This window comes from Pseudomicrostroma glucosiphilum, assembly GCF_003144135.1.
Source record: "Pseudomicrostroma glucosiphilum strain MCA 4718 unplaced genomic scaffold BCV69scaffold_16, whole genome shotgun sequence".
In the NCBI taxonomy this organism is placed as follows: Eukaryota; Fungi; Basidiomycota; class Exobasidiomycetes; order Microstromatales; family Microstromataceae; genus Microstroma; species Microstroma glucosiphilum.
In genome coordinates, this window is record NW_020289928.1 from 356507 (window position 1) to 375119 (window position 18613).

The following is an 18613-nucleotide window of genomic DNA, read 5'->3' on the forward strand; positions in this document are numbered from 1 at the left end:
GCCAAGCCGACTTGGCCATTCGCACTCGCATTCGACTTCGCATACGCTCCGCTTGCTTGCTTCCGTTCCGGAACTGTACGCACGGGCGTGCAGCGTGGCCTTTGGCTGTCTCCCTTTCCGTTCGAGTTGCGCGCTTGGAGGTGGACTGCCTCCGCCCCGCCTGGAGGATGCAGCAATGGTCAAGGCGAGCGGGAGGAAGGGGAGGGGGGGGGGGGGGGAAGATCACCCTCGCCGCCTACCATCACCATCGTCGAGGCCATCATCCCGACCTCCCTCCCTGTCACGACATTGACCTGCTCTTGACAGTCACCTGTCCTTCTTCTCACGCCTCTCCCTCCCTCTCTTTCTGCCATTACCGCCTCCCCACCTGGGCGCATCACGCCGTCATGGCCACGACGCCCTATTCCTCCGACCTGTCCGACTCTGACCGCGATGATGCTGGTCCTTCCACCCGTCGTCATCTCCAAGTCTCGTCATCCAAGGCAGATCCAGAAGTCCTAGCCCCTATCGTCGACCCACTACTAGCATCGCGGAGAGTCAACTACTACCACTCTCCCCTCATCGGAAGCTTCTCGTATGGATATGGACATCCCATGAAACCGCAGAGGATGAGAATGGCCCATTCCCTCATTAGTGCCTATGGACTTGATCAGTGCATGACACTCAGGGAGCCAAAAGAGGCGGACAAGGTTGATATGACCAGGTTTCACACGGATGAGTACATCGACTTTCTCGAGAGGGTCAATCCTGATAACGGCATGGCGCTTACAGGCGCCGGTACAAGGTGTGAGTGAGAGAGCTGGCTCAGACGCGAGCGAGACTGGCAGGTAAGCTCAAGAACTGACCCTGTCATGAGACACAATCCTTCCGCTACACTCCCTGTCCACAGTCCTCGTAGGAGAGGACTGTCCGCCCTTTCAGTCCGTGTTTCAATTCTGCTCCCTCTCCAGCGGAGGATCCATCAGCGCTGCCAATGCCATCAACAGCGGCTCAGCAGACATAGCCATCAACTGGGCTGGCGGGCTGCATCATGCCAAGAAGCGCGAAGCTAGTGGGTTCTGCTATACCAACGATATTGTTCTGGGGATATTGGAATTGCTGAGGTGAGTAATCGGGCCAGGACACGGATGTGCTGCGAGCTCGGCTGACGCAGATTACTTCGCTTTGATCTTTCCTTTTCGCGCAGGGTCCACTCCCGGGTGTTATACATTGACATCGATATTCATCACGGAGATGGCGTTGAAGAAGCCTTCTACTCTACGAATCGGGTTCTCACCCTCTCCATACACAAGTTCGGAGACTTTTTCCCAGGTACTGGAGACGTCAAAGACGTTGGTATCGGGCCGGGCAAGGGATATGCTGTCAATGTACCTCTGCGGGACGGTGTCGGAGACCGGGAATACCAGTCGTTGCTGTTCCAACCGGTCGTCCAGCATATCATGGAGTGGTACCGCCCTGGAGCTGTCGTTCTGCAATGTGGAGCGGACTCTCTCGCAGGAGACAAGCTCGGATGCTTCAATCTTTCAATGAGGGGCCACGCAGCATGCGTGTCCTATTTGCAATCATTCAACGTGCCTCTCCTCATGGTCGGGGGAGGTGGCTATACCGTGCGGAATGTTGCTAGAACCTGGACATACGAGACTGCTCTGCTCCTTGGCAGAGAGCCAGATGAAGACCTTCCCTTTAACGAGTACATGAACTGGTTCGGACCCGAGTACAAGCTCGACGTCAGACCTACCTCGATGGAGAATCTCAACTCGGATGCCTATCTTGAAGGTCTCAGGAGCAGAATCATAGACACGTTGAGGGGCTTGCCGTTTGCTCCGAGCGTACAGATGCAGCCTACGCCCAAGTATGCGCTGAATGCCCACGCGGAAGGCCAGCTGAGCGACTCGGAGGAAGAAGGAGAGCTGGAGAAAAGGATCAGCAGTGAGTACACGTCTGCACATCAGAAGCGGCAGGATCCCCGAGCTGACACTTTCTTCTCAAACCCACACAGAAAGAGTTACTCGAGCCCGCATACAGCAACAGCTTGATTCGCCGCTATCCGACGCCGAGTCTTCCCTTGACGAGGAAGAGGAAGGACAAGGGCAGGAGAACGGCTCTCGCTACTCTTCTGCCGCGCGTCAGGAGACCAAGAGACGCGACCGCTCAGACCGGACCCTGAAGCGACTTCTGTGGTCTGGCAACCAGTCGCTCGACCAGGCCAACGGACGTCAGCGAAGCTTCTTCGAGAGGGAAGGAAGTGTCATGTCTACGGCCTCCTCCGTTGCCGGACCGGGCAAGAGCTGGCTCGGCATGGGCTACTCGCCCAGCGGCCTCGCCAACGGCGGAGGAGGGATGGGTGGCCCTCCCGAAGCTCTGAAGCGCATCTTGGCCAACGCAAACAGGCAAGGCAGCTTAAGTCTTGGCAGAAATGGCGGGCCGAGCGCGAGGAACAGTCGTCTGAGAGGTCTCGACTCCGATATGGACCTAGACTCGGAGCTGGACGATGAAGACGGAGACGAGGATGTGCGGATGGATGAGAGCAGTGATGATGGCGGAGCCTCCTCGGACGAGGAAGGAGCTTCGGGCTATCAGAATGGCGCTTCACACAAGAGGAGAGGAATCCGCGGGGCTGCAGGTCTCGAAAGCGTCACCTCTAGCTCTGGTCCCTCACGGCGGCGGACGAACGGCGACTCATCTCTCAATGGCGGTTCTGGAAACCTTACTAGAGCGGGTAGACCAAAGAGGAGCTTCTTCGATAGCGCTAGACCCCTCCTCAATGGCCGCGCCAATGGGGACGGCAGTAGAGGCAGCCGCAACGCCTCTTTCGCACCACCTCTACCAACTCAGGCGCAACAGCAGCAACAACTCGACGGAATCTCCGAGCCCACAGCAGCCACGACGACGGCAACGACGACGACAATGGAGCAAGACGCCACGGCCGCCCTTCAAGGCTCCGAGTCCCTCGACCAGCGTCAGCGCGAGCTTGAGCGGGGCAGGCGGGGCGAGGGAGGTGGGAGTGATGTCACTTCCCTTGTTGTCGGAGGCAACGGTGGTACGGACTTGTCTTCTGCTGCTGACGGTAGTGGTGTGGAAGGGTCAGGGGAAGGCGCAACAGGTGGAGCTACGGCGGTACAGCAGGGCAAGGACGCTGTAAGTGGAGCTGCGACTGCTACTACTACTACTACGACGACTGCTCCTGGCTTCTCTTGGATGGGAGAGGGGGGAGGAGCTTCTTGAGAAAAGCTTTCTGAACTTTGAGGTTCGGAAGGGATGTGTACAGTACCCATACAAGTAGCAAATGAGAAGTAAAAGTAGCACTTAGTATTCGCACGAGCACGAGTGAGCATCGAGGCATTGGAGAAGAGATTGTGCGGACTGTGATTGTCGCTATAAGGAAGGGTCAGGATTGGCTCACAGATGTCAAACAGGAGCTCATCAATCAGAGATGTGTCGATCAGCCAGTACGGGATAGGTCCGTACTGCCATCTAGTCATTTTGGTTGGAGAAAGACGCGCATGTCTACATGACACTGGTAGCGCGCCGGTGCTCGGGAGCTCAAGCGCCGACAAGTGCGGCATCAGATCCCTGCACTCCATTCACCTGACCCCTAGTCGCACCTCCCAATGTGGCCAAAATCCCATCAATAGCCCGATCCCATTCTTGCAGTCTCCCTTCCAAAAGAGTCCACTGCTCCCTCCCAAAGGTGCGGTAGGTAGAGCGGTACACTCTCAGACTCTGGTTTACCTGGGAGAGCTTCCCGCTGATGAGACCGGCGCGGATCACATCGATGATCCAGCTCTCCACGTCAGAGGAGGGGACGTCGATTGCAGATGAGAGCTGGGAGTAGGGGACTTCGGCTGTGGAAGAAGGAGCGGAAGGGGCAGAGGCACTTTCGTCCGAAGAAGTCTTGACAGCTGAAGAGGAAGAGGACTTTGCTGCTTCGACTGCTCTTGAGCAGAGAGAGGCAACCTCCAGCAGCCGCACCTTGCGCTCAACGACGGACTTGTCTACCTGCAGTCGAGAGAGGTCAGAAGCATTGCTGCCTTCTGCGATCCACTTTGTCCAGTCTTGGTAGGAACCCTGCACCAGGAGCTTCAGTAGCGAGAAGAGGGATGAAGAGGAGAGGGACGACTCGACTGCCGAGAGCTTGAGGAGAGCATCGAACTCGAAGATCTTGGGCAGGGAAAGAGCAGTAGCGAAGGTCTTCTCGGCTGCTGCCTTGGTAGCCTCACTCGAGGTAGCTGCTCCTGGTGTAGTAGAGAGGTATGTGAGGTGAGCCAACCTGAAGTCGTACGACTTCTGAGTGAGGTTGTCGCCCGACGATTCGAGCTTCGAAGCAACCGTCTCCAGAGCTGCAGCCTTTTGCGACTCGGGAATGGACCACTGTGCGAGCCAGGTGGGGAGAGAAGCAAGAGCGGGGGAGAGGAGGTCGACTTCGTCGTTGGAAGCGGCTAGGTCGAGCATGGAGAGGAAGATCTTCTCGCGAAGGGGAGAGGTGGAGGGAAGGGTGTTGAAGATGTTCGACAGGCTGGAAGGGAGAGCGAAGGGGTAGCATGAGAGATCAGCTAAGCTGTATGAGATGTGGCATAGGCTCTTTTCCTTTGCTCCGTTTGAGCACTCACATCCTGTACTTGACCATCTCCCTAGCGGGCGATGCTGCAGAGGCTGCGCCGGACTCGCTAATGACTGCTGAGATGTGCTGTTCTGCTAGCTTCTGCGATGTTTCAGCGTCAGCTACCGATAAGATCATTGCCGAGAGGAGATTGTGTGCTCCTTCTAGCTCTATTGGGACGAAATGTGGCAGATGGAATCATGCAGAGGTGAGTACAAGAGGTGAGTACTGTTCCGTCCTGACTCAAGCAAGAGGCAGCTGCAATGCTCTATCGCTACGCTTACTCACCCCTCTCGGTACCATCTCCCAGCGTCTTGACCTCTGCTGCCAATGCCTGTACCACCTCATCCCTCTTTGCTTGATCCTCTCCAGCTTCTGCAGCCCTTGTGCTCCAAGAGTTGATATAGTCGGATCGCTCTGCCTCTGGCTTAGACCTGGACACGAGTGCGGCAATGTCCAGTGCCTGATCGGCCAGAGAAGAGTCTGACAGGACGATGGAGGACATCCTGTATGTGAGTGTGTGAGTGTGTGGTGTGTGAGGATGTATGCGTGAGGGTGTTGGTATGGTAGACCTTCTTGATTGCCTGCGTTGGATCTTCCTCGCTGCCTGCTCCTGCCTTCCTCGCCTCTGAGCCAAAAGATGAATTCTTGGGCGGGCAGTCGAGGCGCGCTCGGCTCCGAACCCCTTTCTCCTGTCGCGCCACGCTCAGAGGCCATGGAAGTTAAATTGAGCGTGTGTGGGCCAGTGCACAGACAAAAGTCGCGACTGGCTCAAAGGGGAAGCCCCGTCTGACGTCCTTGCCGTCGTCCATCCGTACAGCCACTCACACCTGGCAATGGCGTACGTAGCCCCAGGGTATCCTCGCCATATGGCAAGCGAGGATGACCACTACTACGCACAGTATACGGGCCACCGAGGTGGACCGCCATCAGAGGGTGAGCAGCCTTCAATGGCGGACGATCAAGAGCTAGCATGGTACTATCATCAGCAGCAACAGCATCAGCTATACCTCCAGCAACAATGGGCGGAGCAACAGCATCTGATACATCTTCAGGCGCAGAGCGGATATCAGACTGATGACTTCTACGATGAAGAGACGGCAATCAAAAGTGAAGCAATCGAGGCAGCGTATGATCAATTGTGAGTAGCAGAGGACCAGGTAGCGAGGCGTGCCTGTCAGACCCACTGACACATCTCATTCATGGTCCACTTTTCTGTGGCAGCTACGACGACTTCATGAGAGCAGGACCATCTGTTCGTTCGCCGCCGAGAACAGGCGCTTCTGCACTGGCCCCAATCACAATACAAGATGACCATGAAGCGCCGGGGTACACCGAACCATACCAGGCCTACCCTCGGGCTTATCAAGACATCCCTGACGACTACCGAAATGAGCAGCACCCAGAGGCCTTTCCTTCGCGACCTCCACCTCGAACGCATCACTCGCTCCCCATTGCAGCATCCTCCTCCTCTGCTGTCACTTCCTCTGCTTCCTCATCTTCGCTCGACCCCAGAATGGTACGCTCCGAACGTTCCACGCCCCTGACATCCGACTCCGGCCTATCGGCGAAGCTGGGCGTGAAGCTGAAAAGGGGGCGCGAGCCAAGGATCGGGCGAGAGGAGGGAAGGGTCATTGTGGCTCGGGAAGAAGAGCATGAGGCGAAGCCTAATGACGCGAGCTCGAGCCGATATGGCGACTCTGTACAGAGTGATATCGGGTGGGCAGACCAAGCCGCTGCCTTCGATCATGAAAATTTCGATGATGAGTCTACCTCTCCATCTACGGGTAGTCTTGCTACCCTCAATCCTACTCCGACAAGAAGGAAGCCTGGGCGTCCACGCGGTTGGCGTGAGCTAGCGTCCATCAACCCCACTCCTCTCCCCCTCACGCCAAAGAAGCTGCGCAACGGTAGAGTGAGGAATCGCAGCCGTGAGAGCAGTGCAAGTGCGAGCTCATCCAGTGAAGAGGACGGCGAGCAGGATCGACTCAACGAGGTGCGACATGAAGTCTATCGGCCTCAATACCGTCTCGCTAGGCCCTACCGTCGACGTGTGGCCGGCGCGGACGCGGACAAAGGGAAAAAGTCTCGAACCATCAAGGAACGTAGTCTCAAGATCAGTCTATCAGCTGATTCTGCGGAAGAGAACATCGCTTTGCCTGCTCAAATTCCCGCCACACCTGCATGGACCAAGCCCTGGATCCTTAAGAATGAGACACACGAAGAGGACGATGCGGTACCCAGCTACCCAGAAGTACACTACTTCATCCGCTGGATGCACGATCTTTACCATGCACGAAAGTCTGCCCGGGGTCAGACGGAGCTGATGGAGCAGTGGGGCTTGAGCTCACTACCGCCCAACAGTCAAGAAGAAGCGACGAAGCAGCGTTCTCCAGCGCGAGCAAGGGACGGGAATAGGGCGATTGATACTCCGAGCAGCAAGAAGAGAGACGCAGAGGACGATGAAGACGATGCAGCCGTCGCTTGTCTCCTCTTCTCTGACGAAGCCGAACGGCCAACACCAAGGAGGCTCGAGGCATGCCCTCTTTCGCCAATGGCTTCCCCAGGCCCAGCTCAAGCACAAAAGAGCCGCACGCCTTCACCATCTGGAGCTACTGCCGCCTCCCCTCCTTCCCCTCCCCACGCCATCTCCACCACTCCCGCTCCCGCCCCCCTCTGGCTCGCGACGATCGCCACGCGCATATCCATCCTCGACACTGCCGAAAAACCCTCTCTCTACGCACGAGCAAGAGGCACACCGCAGGACTACCCGCGCTTGCTACGGGAGCAGTTCTCCACGCGTGTTCTCAGAGGGGTGGAGAGTCAGGGCGGGAGAGAAGGGGGTGAGGCGCCACCCGCAGCCGCCGGCGCTGCTGTTAGTGCTGGTGCCGGTGCTGTCCCTAATCCTAGTCCACTCGAGGATCTACAGCGCGTCAGTATCGCCCTGCCTCTTCCTGCTGCGGGGCGGCCCAATGGCCGCAGGTCCTGGCCCTCATCACTGGAGACCAAACCCCTCTGGGAACACTTTGTAGCGCGCTATCGCCTCAAGAGGTCTCAAGGGTGCTCACACGAGGAGGCTCTTTGGTGTGGACCTGCTTTATCTTTGCCTGTGCTTTCACTAGAGAGAGAGGAGAGGCACGAGGAGGCTAGGCAGAGAGGGGAAGGGGAAGAGGAAGAGGTGCAGGAAGAGGAGATGAAGAGCACGAAAGCGAAGAGGGGGGCTCCTTTGATCCTGAGGAGGAACCTGCCTAGGGCTGTTAGGAAGAGAGTCTAGGCAGAGGACGAGGGAGCGCTAGTTTACTAGAGCAGGTCTACAGAAACGACACGACACGACACTAGGCGCCAGCTTTTCATGAGTTTGTAAAATACTTATTGCTTCCTCCATTCATGCATGCAAGGTCATTCCATACTCTATTCCCAGTCTGAAATGTCGCCTCGCATACGCATAAACGTGTATTTCATATCCACTCGCACTATGCGTATCCAAACGCACGCGCACATCCATGTCCATATCCATTGCGCTATTCACGCTGCATTGCTCAGCCCAAAGTGTAAACAGAACAACAACAGATCGAGATTGAGATTGAGATTGAGATTGCGGCGGAGACAGAGATTGAGACAGAGACAGAGACAGGAGGATCAGCGTCTTCTCCCACTCCTCCTGACCGGTTTTCCCACCATTGCTCCTCCACCTCCAGCTCCACGCCTCGTAGCAGTTTCATCCCCATCCCCATCCCCATCCTCCTTGTGCAGCCCATCTTCCACTCCCTCTTCCCCAGCACTACCCTGACCTCTCTCCTCATCCTCATCCTCACCCTGATCCTCATCAGCTGCGGTACTAGTACTAAGAACACTCATACTTCTAGTCCGAGTGCGGAGATTTCTTCCTTTGCTTCTACTTCTACTTGCACTTGCACTTCCAAAGTCCAATTGATGACCAAGCGCATCCCCTTGTTCTCCATCCTCCTCTCCGTACCCATACCCATCTCCACCCCCATCCTCGTCCTCGTCCTCATCTCCATCTCCAAAGCGGGATGAAAGAACAGAAGAAGCGCGGGAAGAGCCTCGAGTGTTGCGCGATTTGGTAGTGGCATTGGTATTGGTATTGGTATTGGTATTGGTATTGGTGTTGGTTCGACGAGCAGACCTGCGAACAGGTGTAGACTCGGTAGGCCCTACTGCTGCTCCTGCACCTCCCTTTGTGGCAGAGGCAGAGGCAGAGGCAGAAGGAGTCTTCGCGCGAGTAGTCCTGCGCGGTGTACCTGTACTCGCACCCTTCTTACTGCTGCTGCTGCGAGAGGTGGGTCGACCTGCCGAGGGAAGCTCGAGCATCTCAGGCGGGGCATCAGCATTCCTCTCTTGTTGTTGTTGACGTTGCGCAGACTCTTCTTCTTGAGCATCACCCTCGCCGTCTTCATCGCTTGGCGCTGCGCCTGGGAACGAGCCAGGCACGGATTCGGATTGAGCTCGGGTGGAGCGGCGGGTCCCCGTTGCTGGCGTGGTTGGAGCAGCAGTGGACTGCTTCTTTCCACCTGTGCTTCGCGGTGTCTTTCTGCTTGCAGGGAGGGCTGGAGCTTCCTCGTCCTCTCGTTGCGGAGCAGCGTTCACTAAGCTACTCATCGTCGTGCTCTTCCTAAGTCCCGAGGCACCTCGAGTCCTACTGGTTTGCCCCTCCCTGGCCGGAGCCGGGGCCGGACTGGCAGAAGCATTCCTAGCATTCCTAGCCCCAGCTGGCGTTTCGCTCTTCTTTGAGCTCACCTGGTGCTTCTTGGTGTAGCGTCGCTTGGGAACCTCGAACCCGCCGCGACTGTGCTGCTGCTCGAATGAAGCGTCTCCACCATCTTCGACTGCTCGCGCTCCTTCTCCTCCGCTGGCAGAAGCAGAAGCTGAAGCTTCAGCGTCCAGCCTGCGTGTGGCAAGACTCCTCTTTTGTGGGAGGAGAGAGGCAAGAAGAACACTCTCGTCACCTGGTGCTGCGCCTGCTTGGCCCTCTCCATTAGCTTGAGATGCGAGCTGCGCGGCCAGTCGAGCATACGGGCCTTCTTCCGACTCTCCCGCCGCTGCATCACCGGAACGTGCCTGAGCTGGCGCTTGTGCCCTACCAGGTGTAGGAGTGAAGCGTGTGCCAGAGGGCGAAGCACGCGAGAAGGATGCCTCGCCACGACTTGCTGCAAATGCGAGGGGAGACTGCGAGATGAGGGGGACGTGTACTCGCTGATGGACGGGGGTAGAACGTTGTTGAGGAGGTGGGGGGGTTGCTGCCATTAAGAGGCGCGATGAGGAAGTCGATTCTGCGAGGCGGTTGTGCATGTAGCCTCTGATGGGAACGTTTGAACTTGGAGTACCGGCATTGAAGCTGGCAGTTGGGGCTGGAGATTGTGCGAATTCTGCTATCGTCTCTGAAGCGACGACGTCTTCTTCCATCTGGTCGTCTCTTGAGGACGATTCAGCGCTCTTCTCCTCCTCTGCCACCCTCATCTCTTCCAATTGACTCCTGACCACCTTTGGCAACATCTCCCTTGCCAGCCTCAGCATTTCCCTCCTCTTCTTGCGCCTTTGAGCTCCTGCTTCGCCCCCTTCTTCCTCGACTGTAGCATTTCCCTGCGATTCTTCCGCAAGACTATTGACCTTGAGCGCGTCCAGCACTCGACCTGCATTGAGCAAACGTACCAGCAGCGTATCCAATGCAAGCTGACGAGCTCGAAGCAGTGCCGAAGAGGAAGTCTTTGTGCTTGGGCTTGCGTTGCGGCCCAGAGAAAAGGCGACTAGTGTCTGCACCTCGCTGTCCGAGAGCGGCAGAGCGATGACTGACTGCAGCAGAGAGGAGCGGATGTGGGTAGTCTGGCTGCTCTGCTGAAGTTGAAAGAGCCACTGCCACAGGGTAGCAAAGAGAATCTTATGCTCTGAAATGGGTCTCTCTCTAATGAGCTCCAGTGCGCCTTGCAGACCTTCGACGATTGCCTTGCCAACGACGACTGCTTCCACCACATCTAGATCCGCCTGTGTCTCGGGCAGAATGGGCTTGGCGATTCTAACGTACTTGATCAGGCATTCTGCTTTGTTGAAGGGTTGCTCATTGCTCCTCAATGGGCTCAGTGTCCTGAGTATATGGTTCGCATACGCACTCGAGTTGGCATTATTGAGCCAGGGAACAGCTTCATTGTGCAATCCCTTGTCGAACCTCCAGAATCCTCGCTCGACGCTGTCCGTCCAGAAGGCGGGGAGGAGGTGGTTGATGGCAAATTGCGCAATGATGGGAGAGCGTGGAGCGAGAGACGAGAGGGAGGTCACGGCAGATGCGTACCCTGACTTGTCCGCAGGGAGGAGGTGGTAGTCGAGCAGGAGGTAGTAGAGGAGGGCATTGCGGCGCAGGGTATCAAAGAGCGAGTCCTGCACTGCGAGGATCAGCTCGCCGAGCTCTGGATATGTCCGTGGTGGGTAGAGGGTAGCGTCTACACCTGCCGAGGTGAGGAGCGAGGAGATGATAGAAGGGGAGGTGGGGGTGGGCGGTATGGGGATGGCATCGTGGGCTGACTTGCGGGGAAAGTAGGCCAGCACGGGCGAGTGAAAGGGAATGTCCTGATGGTCGTCGATGGCAGAAGGCATCCTGCTGCTGCTATCGCCATACTCCATCTGCGGCGAGGACGTGGGTGAGAGAGGATGACTGATAGCGAGGCAGGACTGCTTTCCCTCTCGACCTTGGACCATGACCACTTCTTCTTGCCTTTGACGCGCGCCGAGGCGAGGCGCTGCCTGTGCGTGCGTGGGTGCGTGGAGTGGATTGGCTGTGTGTCCGTGTGGCAGCGCAACCAACACCTTCCATTGCACCTCTACCACCGCATCACCAATACCAATACCCACCACTCTCCCGCCCAGGATGTCATCTCTCACCTCGACACTCTTCTACAAGTCTGCCTTCCCAGGCTGCATCGCACACGTCAGCTCCCTTAACTCTCCCGGACCCCTCGATGTATGCTTCTCCGTCCGAGCCCACCTAGCCCTCTCCCCACCCAACACCTCTGCTGCCCGCTCTCTCATCGATGCCCACTCTGCCCCTCTGGGGGAAAGCACCACCAAGGCTCTGCGCATCTTCACAGACGTCATCGAGGCCGTCGCTGCGAGTACACCAGGAGCAGGCGGGGAGGAGCAGGAGGAGGATCGCGATCTTGGCAATCAAGTTGTGGCTTTAAGCGAGGTGCACGAGGCTATCATCGAGGGTGTAGAATACTTTGATGGAGAGGAAGAACAAGTGGAATGTCTCCTTGCTACAACACAATACCTAGATCAGGATCCCATTGGTGCCCTCGAAACACTAAAGGTGAACTCTGCCGCTGCAGGGGGAGACCCACAGAAGAATCTGGGCAGTATTGCCCTCGCAGTGCACATCCTCCTCCTCATCCACCGACCCGACGTAGCACAAAAGCTGTACGACTCCGCTCGAACCTGGGCCGAGGACTCTTTGGTAATCCAGCTAGTAGAGGCTTCTCTAGGCGTTTACAAGGGTGGCAGACCAGCCCAACAGGCCTACTACGTCTACGATGAATTCAGCTCCCTCGCTGCTTCTTCTGAAGAGGGTAAAGGGGGTAGATTGGCTAGTATGAGAATGGGAAGGGGAGTGGCATTGATGAGAAGGGGAGAGTGGAAAAAGGCAGAAGAGAGTGTAAGGGAGGCGGGGACTTCGCTACAACAGGGAGGTGATGCAGAGGAGGGAAAGAATGGACTGGCAAAGGAAGTCAAGGCGAATCTGGCTGTACTGGCTGGCTACCTCAACCCTCAGAGCAAGCTCGGTAACCCTGGACAAGAATACCTAAAGTGAGTAGAAAGAGACGTAGTCGACGTAGATTGCAGTGATAGCGAGTTCTAGTCTGACCCGTGATACATCTCATCCCGTACAGCGGCCTTGCAAGCCCTGCACCCCCTCATCAACTCTCGACGTCTCTCTCAGAGATGGACAAGAGGTTCGACGAACTCGTGGCCAGCAGAGCAGTAGCAGCCGCCAGCTCATGAGCAGCAAGCGTAACGGGGGGGACCGTGGGCTCCAGATTGCAGTGCTCGATAGATAAATAGCAGACTTCTCATACCGCAGTATTGCGACCGAAACGCAGTGACGCCTGAACTTCTTGGTATTGCTCTCTTCTCCCCTCCTCTAATACCTCTCTCTGTGCAGCTTCCCCACTCTCCCTTCTCCCTCCCCTCACGCACTCACTCACTTTCCAACATACTCCTCACGCAACATCCTCTTCCTCTCGCGTAGAATAAACTTCTCCGTCTCCTGTCGATTGGGCACCACTGGTTGGGAGAGCTGCGAGGCGTCCAGAGCGGGGAGGATCTGTGCTAGAAGGTCCTCCTGAGGTCGAGGACGCTTGGAGTTGTCTTCCTCTTCCTCCCCAGCGGTGGAACTCTTGCGCTTCCCGTCCTCTGTGAGAGGGGCATCGGCACCGGCTGAGGACGACGATGTTGGGTCCTGTGTCGGGTCTGTCTTTGCTGGAGCCGTAGTGCTGCTGCTGCTGCTGCTGCTGCTGCTGGACGAGGAGGCCATGACTTCCCTGAGATTCCGAGCCTTCCGTCTGGGCAATTCCATCGGCAATCCAGCCGCGTCGGCCGAGCCACCAAGAGCCTCTGCCACCTCCTCCAATCCATCCTGCCACATTTCCCTCTCCCTCTCCTCCTCTTCTGCCAACAAGACCCCATCCTCTTCGTCTTCGTCACCCCAATATGCTGGAGGCTGGTTCATAAAGCGACGATACTTTTCGGCTTTGTAGGATTCTTGCTCTTGGGCTCTGGCGGTGGACGAGGAAGAGGAGAGGAGCTCCTTTACGCCTGGGAGATCTTTGGCTCGGCCGAAGTACCTGTACAGCGAGAGAGTGAGGCAGTGGAGGAGCCAGCAAGGCAACGTCAGTAAATATGGTCTCATATCATGTCACATCCTTGCCAGCTCAGTGGTCCTCACTTGTACCCTCTTGTACCAGGAATCTCCCTCCCTGCATCATCAACCATGGACCGAATGCCGCGCTTGTAGTTTGCCCCTCCAAGTGCAATGATCTGATTCTCCCAGTGATTCTTCTCCCGCAGCAGCTTGTTGATCTCATCATTGATATCCCGCACTTCATAGTCCGTCAAGCCGACTGTCAGAGGGTAGTAGGAGAGGAAGACAGTAGAGATCAGTCAGTGTCTCCCGCCCATTTCATCATCTCATCTTCCGCTTCAGCAACTCACAATCCTGAATCTTCGAGACCTTCCTACTAATCTCCCTGAGTACATCTCCCCTCCATTTCTCACACTCCCGCAGGTCTTTGACTGAGCTCGCCAGTCGGGGACGTCGTTGGTCTTTAGATCGGCCGAGGGAGATGCCGAGCTCTGCTGCTTGCGACTCGCGGAAGCGGTAGAGCATAGACTGGGCTTTCTCTTGATTGCGCGCCATGGTGGATGGCGGGTCGAGAGTGGGGAGAAGTAGATGAAGGGAGACCAGTACACCTCAGATGGGCCAAGGTGAAGATGAGATGGGTTGTAAAGGGAAGCAGTCGTGCGTCGATGCGGAGGGATGGACGGAAGTGAGGCTTGGCCCAGGCGCACAGTCGATGGGAATTTTGACTTGGACACAATTGGGATCTTCCGATTCTCCTGCGAGTTGCCATACGCAATACCCTACAGTCCTCAGCATACCATGGCAGCCAGCGCCAGCCAAGACAAGGGAGAAGGTCCCAGCCATTCCAGCACAAGCGCAAGCAAGCACGCCTTCATCTCCTTTCCCGGCGCTCTCTACACGCACTCCTCCGTCCTGCGGGCAGCTCACTCCACTCTCGCTCCTGCAGGATGGACCCTCCACGAACGGGCGCATAGCGGGCAGACAGATGAGGATACGGTGCAATGGGTGCAGGAAGAATCGGGGACTGAGAGCTCCAGCTCCAGCTCTAGCTCTAGTGCACAAAGGACTCTCTACTTGATGGACTACGACTTGATCCCCTTTGATTCCATTCACCCTTCACGAGCCTCGGGCAGCAGCACCTCTGCCTCCTCTGCCTCCTCATACCCGATTCGCAAGGCACTCATACGGAAGAACTGGCTCTACAGTAGTATCCAATCGCACTCTGTCAAAAGCTCCTCCTCCTCCTCAGCAGCAGCAGTGGCGGGTCAAGGGTCTCGATCTGCCCTCTCCTACCTGCCGCGCACTTGGTCTGTAGACATTCAATTCGCAGACGATCTAGACGAGTTGCTCATAGATGAGCTCTACGACCTCAAAGAGATCCTCGACAAGGCTGAGGGCGAGGGAGAGGAAAAGAAGTGGTTTATCCTCAAGGCTGGAATGGCCGATCGAGGAATGGGGATCAAGATGTTTGATAGTCTCGAGGCGCTGCAGGGGATTCTAGAGGAGTGGGAGGGGGACGAGGATAGTGACAAGGGGAGTGATAGCGAGGGAGAGCAGGAAGAGGAGATTGAGGGCGAGGACGAGGGCGACAATGGTGTCCTACTAGGGCAGCTGCGGCATTTTGTCATTCAAGTGAGTTGCGAAGAAGAGTTCTGAGAGGCTCCCTTTCCCCCTTACTCACCCACACTTTCTGCTCTTTCTCTCTCTCAGGAATACCTCTCCCGTCCCCTCCTAATCGCCCCCAACTCCTCCCATCCCACATCGTATCGCAAATTCCACCTCCGAGCCTACGTCCTCTGCATCGGCGGTCTACGCGTCCATCTCTGGGACGAAATGCTAGCCCTCTTCGCCCCTGCTCCTTACCAGGACCCCACGGAGGATTGCGACCCGAAGATTCACCTTACAAATACCTGCTTGCACGCGGATGGGTCCCTTACAGAGGATGGACGCTTAGCGCAGGAGAATGTTCACCTACTTTCGGACCTCTGTAGAGAAGGGGCGAGGTATGCCCCAAGTCGCCCAGGTGGTCGTACTGGAGGCAAGCTGACAGGGGAGGATTGGCAGCGACTCAAATCTCTCGCAAAGGCCACGATTGGCGCAACTTTTGAGGCTGCAGCCAAGGGGAGTGGTTCCACCAATTGGCTCATGTGGGAGGGATGCTGGGAGGTGCTCGGTGTAGACCTCATGGTTGGTTGGGAGGGGGAGGGCGAGGGGGAGAGGGGAGGGTGGAGAATGTGGCTCCTCGAAGTAAATGCTGTGAGTACTCTCTCTCCTCCTTCCCTTAGAAAAGAAAAAAAGGAAAAGAAAGAAAGCATTAGTGGGCAGTCGCTAACTCCTTCCCATCTCCGGGTCTCCCTTTGCCTTGATCAGCAACCGGACTTTGCGCAATCAGGTCCTCGTTTGCAAAAGACTATCGACGACCTCTTCTGCGCTTCACTAAGACTTGCCGTTCTAGGAGAGACCCTGAATACAGAAGCAGAAGCAGACGCGACTTCAGGGATGAGTCTATGTTTTGAGGAACAGATGAGGGGAAATTGGTAGACTAGATAGATGAGGGCTGGGCTAGGCTTCAGTTGGGCTGAGGTTTCGGTCTGGTTTCTGGTCATCAAGTCGAATAAGATTACTAGACATGAGGCTATAAGACGTAAGATGCAAGCATTGTGGGACCCTGCACATTCCTTTCAGTGGCCCGTCGTCAAGTCCTTGCCTCGCCTCGCCTCACCTCGCCTCGTATTAGACGCCTGAGGAGCGTCTTGTCGAGAACGAACGCCCGGAGCGACCTACGTCCTAGCACGAGCCTTCTTGACCCTGAGCGGCATCTGCATTCCCACTTTTTCCTGTCCCGTCACAACTCCCCTAAGAACAATTTCCTGCTTCGGTTCGATATTCCATCCTTCTACCCTCTCAAAATCGAAATTCCTCACTAGACAGGCCAGTAGAACCTTGAATTCTACAATGGCGAAGCGTTGACCAACACAGGAGCGGGGGCCAGAGAGGAAAGTGAGGATGTGCATGGGCAGGCCGGAATCTCTTGCCGAGGCGGGGAGATTTTCTGGTAGCCAACGAGAAGGGTCGAATTCTCTTGCCGTGGGACCCCAGACGGGCTCGCTGAAGTTGACCACTTGCAGGGGGATGATCAGGTCTTGATTCTTAAAGACGCGAACAGAGTCGAATGTACCGCTGCCGTCGCGGAGTGCGTAGCTCTTTCCCAATGGAATCACATCGTCCTTGAGACACATACGTGCAGTGGAGGTGACGGGGGCGTAACAGCGGTGCATCTCCTTTGTGACACAATCGAGGTATTGCATGTTTTGCACTTCGTCGTAGGAAATCTCCTCTTGGTCACCGAAGACGGACTCGATTTCGGCGCGCATCTTGCTGACCACTTCAGGGTGCGTGGACAGACAGTAGAGGGCCCATTGCGTTTGCGTAGAGGTCGTCTCGTGCCCGGCGAGCATGAATGAAGTCATCTGACCGAGGAGCTCTGGAGACGGGGGAAGAAAGTCGAGGTGAATGGGAACATTATCAGGTCTGGCATGCGCAGAGAGGCCCATCGCTCGCACTCACCATCATCATCCAGCTTCTCGTTGGCACGCAGGTCGCTAGCCATATTCGCCCTCATGGTCAAGTGCAACAAGTCCTTTGCCTTGCCTCCATCAATGTCCTCATCGAATGCACTCTTGCTCAGCCCCTTTTCGCCCAGTGCTGCCATCTCCTTCTTGATCTCCTCTCGCTTGGCAGAAATGATCTTCTGCGCAGCCCGCTCCATGGCCAAATACATGTTCCGGCGATTGTCAGCTCGCTTCGAGGGAAGCTTACGAATCCAGCCCATTCCTGGGCGAGTCTGGAGGAAGATCCGTAGGATGTCCGTTACCTTGAGACCCGACGTGGAGCTGAAGAGAGCATTGAGTGTGGAGCCGAGATCATCTCCATCCCCTGAGTCCTTTGATTCGAGGGACTTGAAGTCGTAGCCGAAGCCATTCTCACCGATGATGTCAAGTGTGCATTTGCCAAGCCAGAAGCCGACATCAAAGACGGGCTCGCCCTTGCGAGAAACTTTGGAGGCGTAGTCTGACTGGCCGCCCAGGAAAGATTTTTCGGCAGGGCCCTCGGTGCGGTCGATGAGCTCTTCGATGACCCGGACGAGGTGCAGGGAATGCTTGAAGAAGGATGGCGTGAAGGAGCGTACGGAGGAGACGCTGAATGCAGGAGCTACTACACGTCTTTGGCGGCGGTGAATGTCGCCTGGAAAAAGTTCAAGTACGGAAGAGAAGAGTAAGTCAGAATCGGCTGGGGGCATACCGGTCACGCCAGCTATACTGCCACTACTCACCTTCAGCGCTGAGAATTCCCTTGCCTAGCAGCTCGTCAAGGAATTTCCTGCTGTCTCCCGGCTTGGGGTAGTCATAGGCCTGCTGCTGACTGAGGATGTAAAGCAGTCCCTTTACATCACCGATCCAGAGCCTAGGGTGGTAGAACATGGTCCGGTAGCAGTAGACCCAGCTTCCGGTCTCCTCTGCATATGCCAAGTGAGCCTCGGCAGGAGGAGCCTTTCGAATCTGAGAAAGATGTCCAAAGATGGGGAAGCTCCATAGGCTGCCTGTGTACCGTGGTCGGGGGATGTTACGGTATTCATCGAGGGGGATGACGTGTAGGAAGATGATGCGCTTGAGGGATCCGCCGAGGAGGAAGACGACTGCGCTTAGAATGGCGAGGATGGGGATGGCTACTAGACTGAGCAACACGAATGCAGGAAGGGGCACTGGTGGCGTCGAGTAGGAAGTGAATGGGAGAGAGATTGAGTAGGGCGCGAGGAAGGGGGAAGAGGAAACCATGATGAGAGTAGGCTTCGCAGCGATGGCGGCAAGAGTAGTGAATATCCTTGCAGCTCGTTTCAGACGGCTAGACAGAAGCCAGCAGGACGGACTGAGTGGCCTTGACTGGACGTGTGTCTCCGAAGTCTGTTTCTAGGTGACTCTTAGAGATAGATGGGATGGGATAGGATAGATGGTGAGGAAGGAATGGATACGCAGGGTAGAAAGGACGTCTGCCTCCCTCCTCTCTCTCTCTCTTGTAAGCTCGACACCGGTATCGGATGTCCCTCGGCGCACTAGGCTCGACTGAATGCCGGGCCAGGGAGCCAGACG

At 56.4% G+C, this 18613-nt stretch overlaps 8 protein-coding genes across 8 annotated transcripts; 4 read left to right on the forward strand and 4 right to left on the reverse strand.

Moving 5' to 3' along the window:
* The first annotated feature begins 234 nt into the window (after positions 1–234).
* On the forward strand, positions 235–2329 carry BCV69DRAFT_76067 (histone deacetylase). The gene is made up of 4 exons (XM_025495501.1): positions 235–786; positions 890–1103; positions 1187–1929; positions 2004–2329. Exons 1-4 carry the CDS (start codon positions 387–389, stop codon positions 2165–2167), a joined length of 1521 nt encoding a protein of 506 aa, XP_025345655.1. The 5' UTR covers positions 235–386; the 3' UTR covers positions 2168–2329.
* Positions 2330–3308: 979 nt separating this feature from the next.
* Positions 3309–5200, reverse strand: BCV69DRAFT_285126 (hypothetical protein). Its single transcript, XM_025493285.1, has 3 exons — positions 4889–5200; positions 4611–4770; positions 3309–4516 (listed from the first exon to the last, which is right to left on the reverse strand). Exons 1-3 carry the CDS (start codon positions 5103–5105, stop codon positions 3544–3546), a joined length of 1350 nt encoding a protein of 449 aa, XP_025345656.1. The 5' UTR covers positions 5106–5200; the 3' UTR covers positions 3309–3543.
* Positions 5201–5378: 178 nt separating this feature from the next.
* On the forward strand, positions 5379–8023 carry BCV69DRAFT_285127 (hypothetical protein). Its single transcript, XM_025493286.1, has 2 exons — positions 5379–5741; positions 5825–8023. Exons 1-2 carry the CDS (start codon positions 5437–5439, stop codon positions 7872–7874), a joined length of 2355 nt encoding a protein of 784 aa, XP_025345657.1. The 5' UTR covers positions 5379–5436; the 3' UTR covers positions 7875–8023.
* A 151-nt stretch (positions 8024–8174) lies between these two features.
* Positions 8175–11244, reverse strand: BCV69DRAFT_285128 (hypothetical protein). Its single transcript, XM_025493287.1, has one exon. It carries the CDS (start codon positions 11204–11206, stop codon positions 8240–8242), a length of 2967 nt encoding a protein of 988 aa, XP_025345658.1. The 5' UTR covers positions 11207–11244; the 3' UTR covers positions 8175–8239.
* A 200-nt stretch (positions 11245–11444) lies between these two features.
* BCV69DRAFT_285129 (hypothetical protein) lies at positions 11445–12739 on the forward strand. Its single transcript, XM_025493288.1, has 2 exons — positions 11445–12412; positions 12496–12739. The coding sequence occupies exons 1-2, from the start codon at positions 11478–11480 to the stop codon at positions 12605–12607; spliced, it is 1047 nt and encodes a 348-aa protein (XP_025345659.1). The 5' UTR covers positions 11445–11477; the 3' UTR covers positions 12608–12739.
* On the reverse strand, positions 12500–14140 carry BCV69DRAFT_285130 (Isy1-like splicing factor). The gene is made up of 3 exons (XM_025493289.1): positions 13817–14140; positions 13551–13725; positions 12500–13449 (listed from the first exon to the last, which is right to left on the reverse strand). The coding sequence occupies exons 1-3, from the start codon at positions 14019–14021 to the stop codon at positions 12807–12809; spliced, it is 1023 nt and encodes a 340-aa protein (XP_025345660.1). The 5' UTR covers positions 14022–14140; the 3' UTR covers positions 12500–12806.
* Positions 14141–14232: 92 nt separating this feature from the next.
* Positions 14233–16470, forward strand: BCV69DRAFT_76167 (TTL-domain-containing protein). The gene is made up of 3 exons (XM_025495502.1): positions 14233–15098; positions 15177–15722; positions 15837–16470. The coding sequence occupies exons 1-3, from the start codon at positions 14265–14267 to the stop codon at positions 16005–16007; spliced, it is 1551 nt and encodes a 516-aa protein (XP_025345661.1). The 5' UTR covers positions 14233–14264; the 3' UTR covers positions 16008–16470.
* Positions 16006–18562, reverse strand: BCV69DRAFT_285131 (cytochrome P450). Its single transcript, XM_025493290.1, has 3 exons — positions 17800–18562; positions 17034–17711; positions 16006–16950 (listed from the first exon to the last, which is right to left on the reverse strand). Exons 1-3 carry the CDS (start codon positions 18299–18301, stop codon positions 16247–16249), a joined length of 1884 nt encoding a protein of 627 aa, XP_025345662.1. The 5' UTR covers positions 18302–18562; the 3' UTR covers positions 16006–16246.
* Positions 18563–18613: the final 51 nt, after the last annotated feature.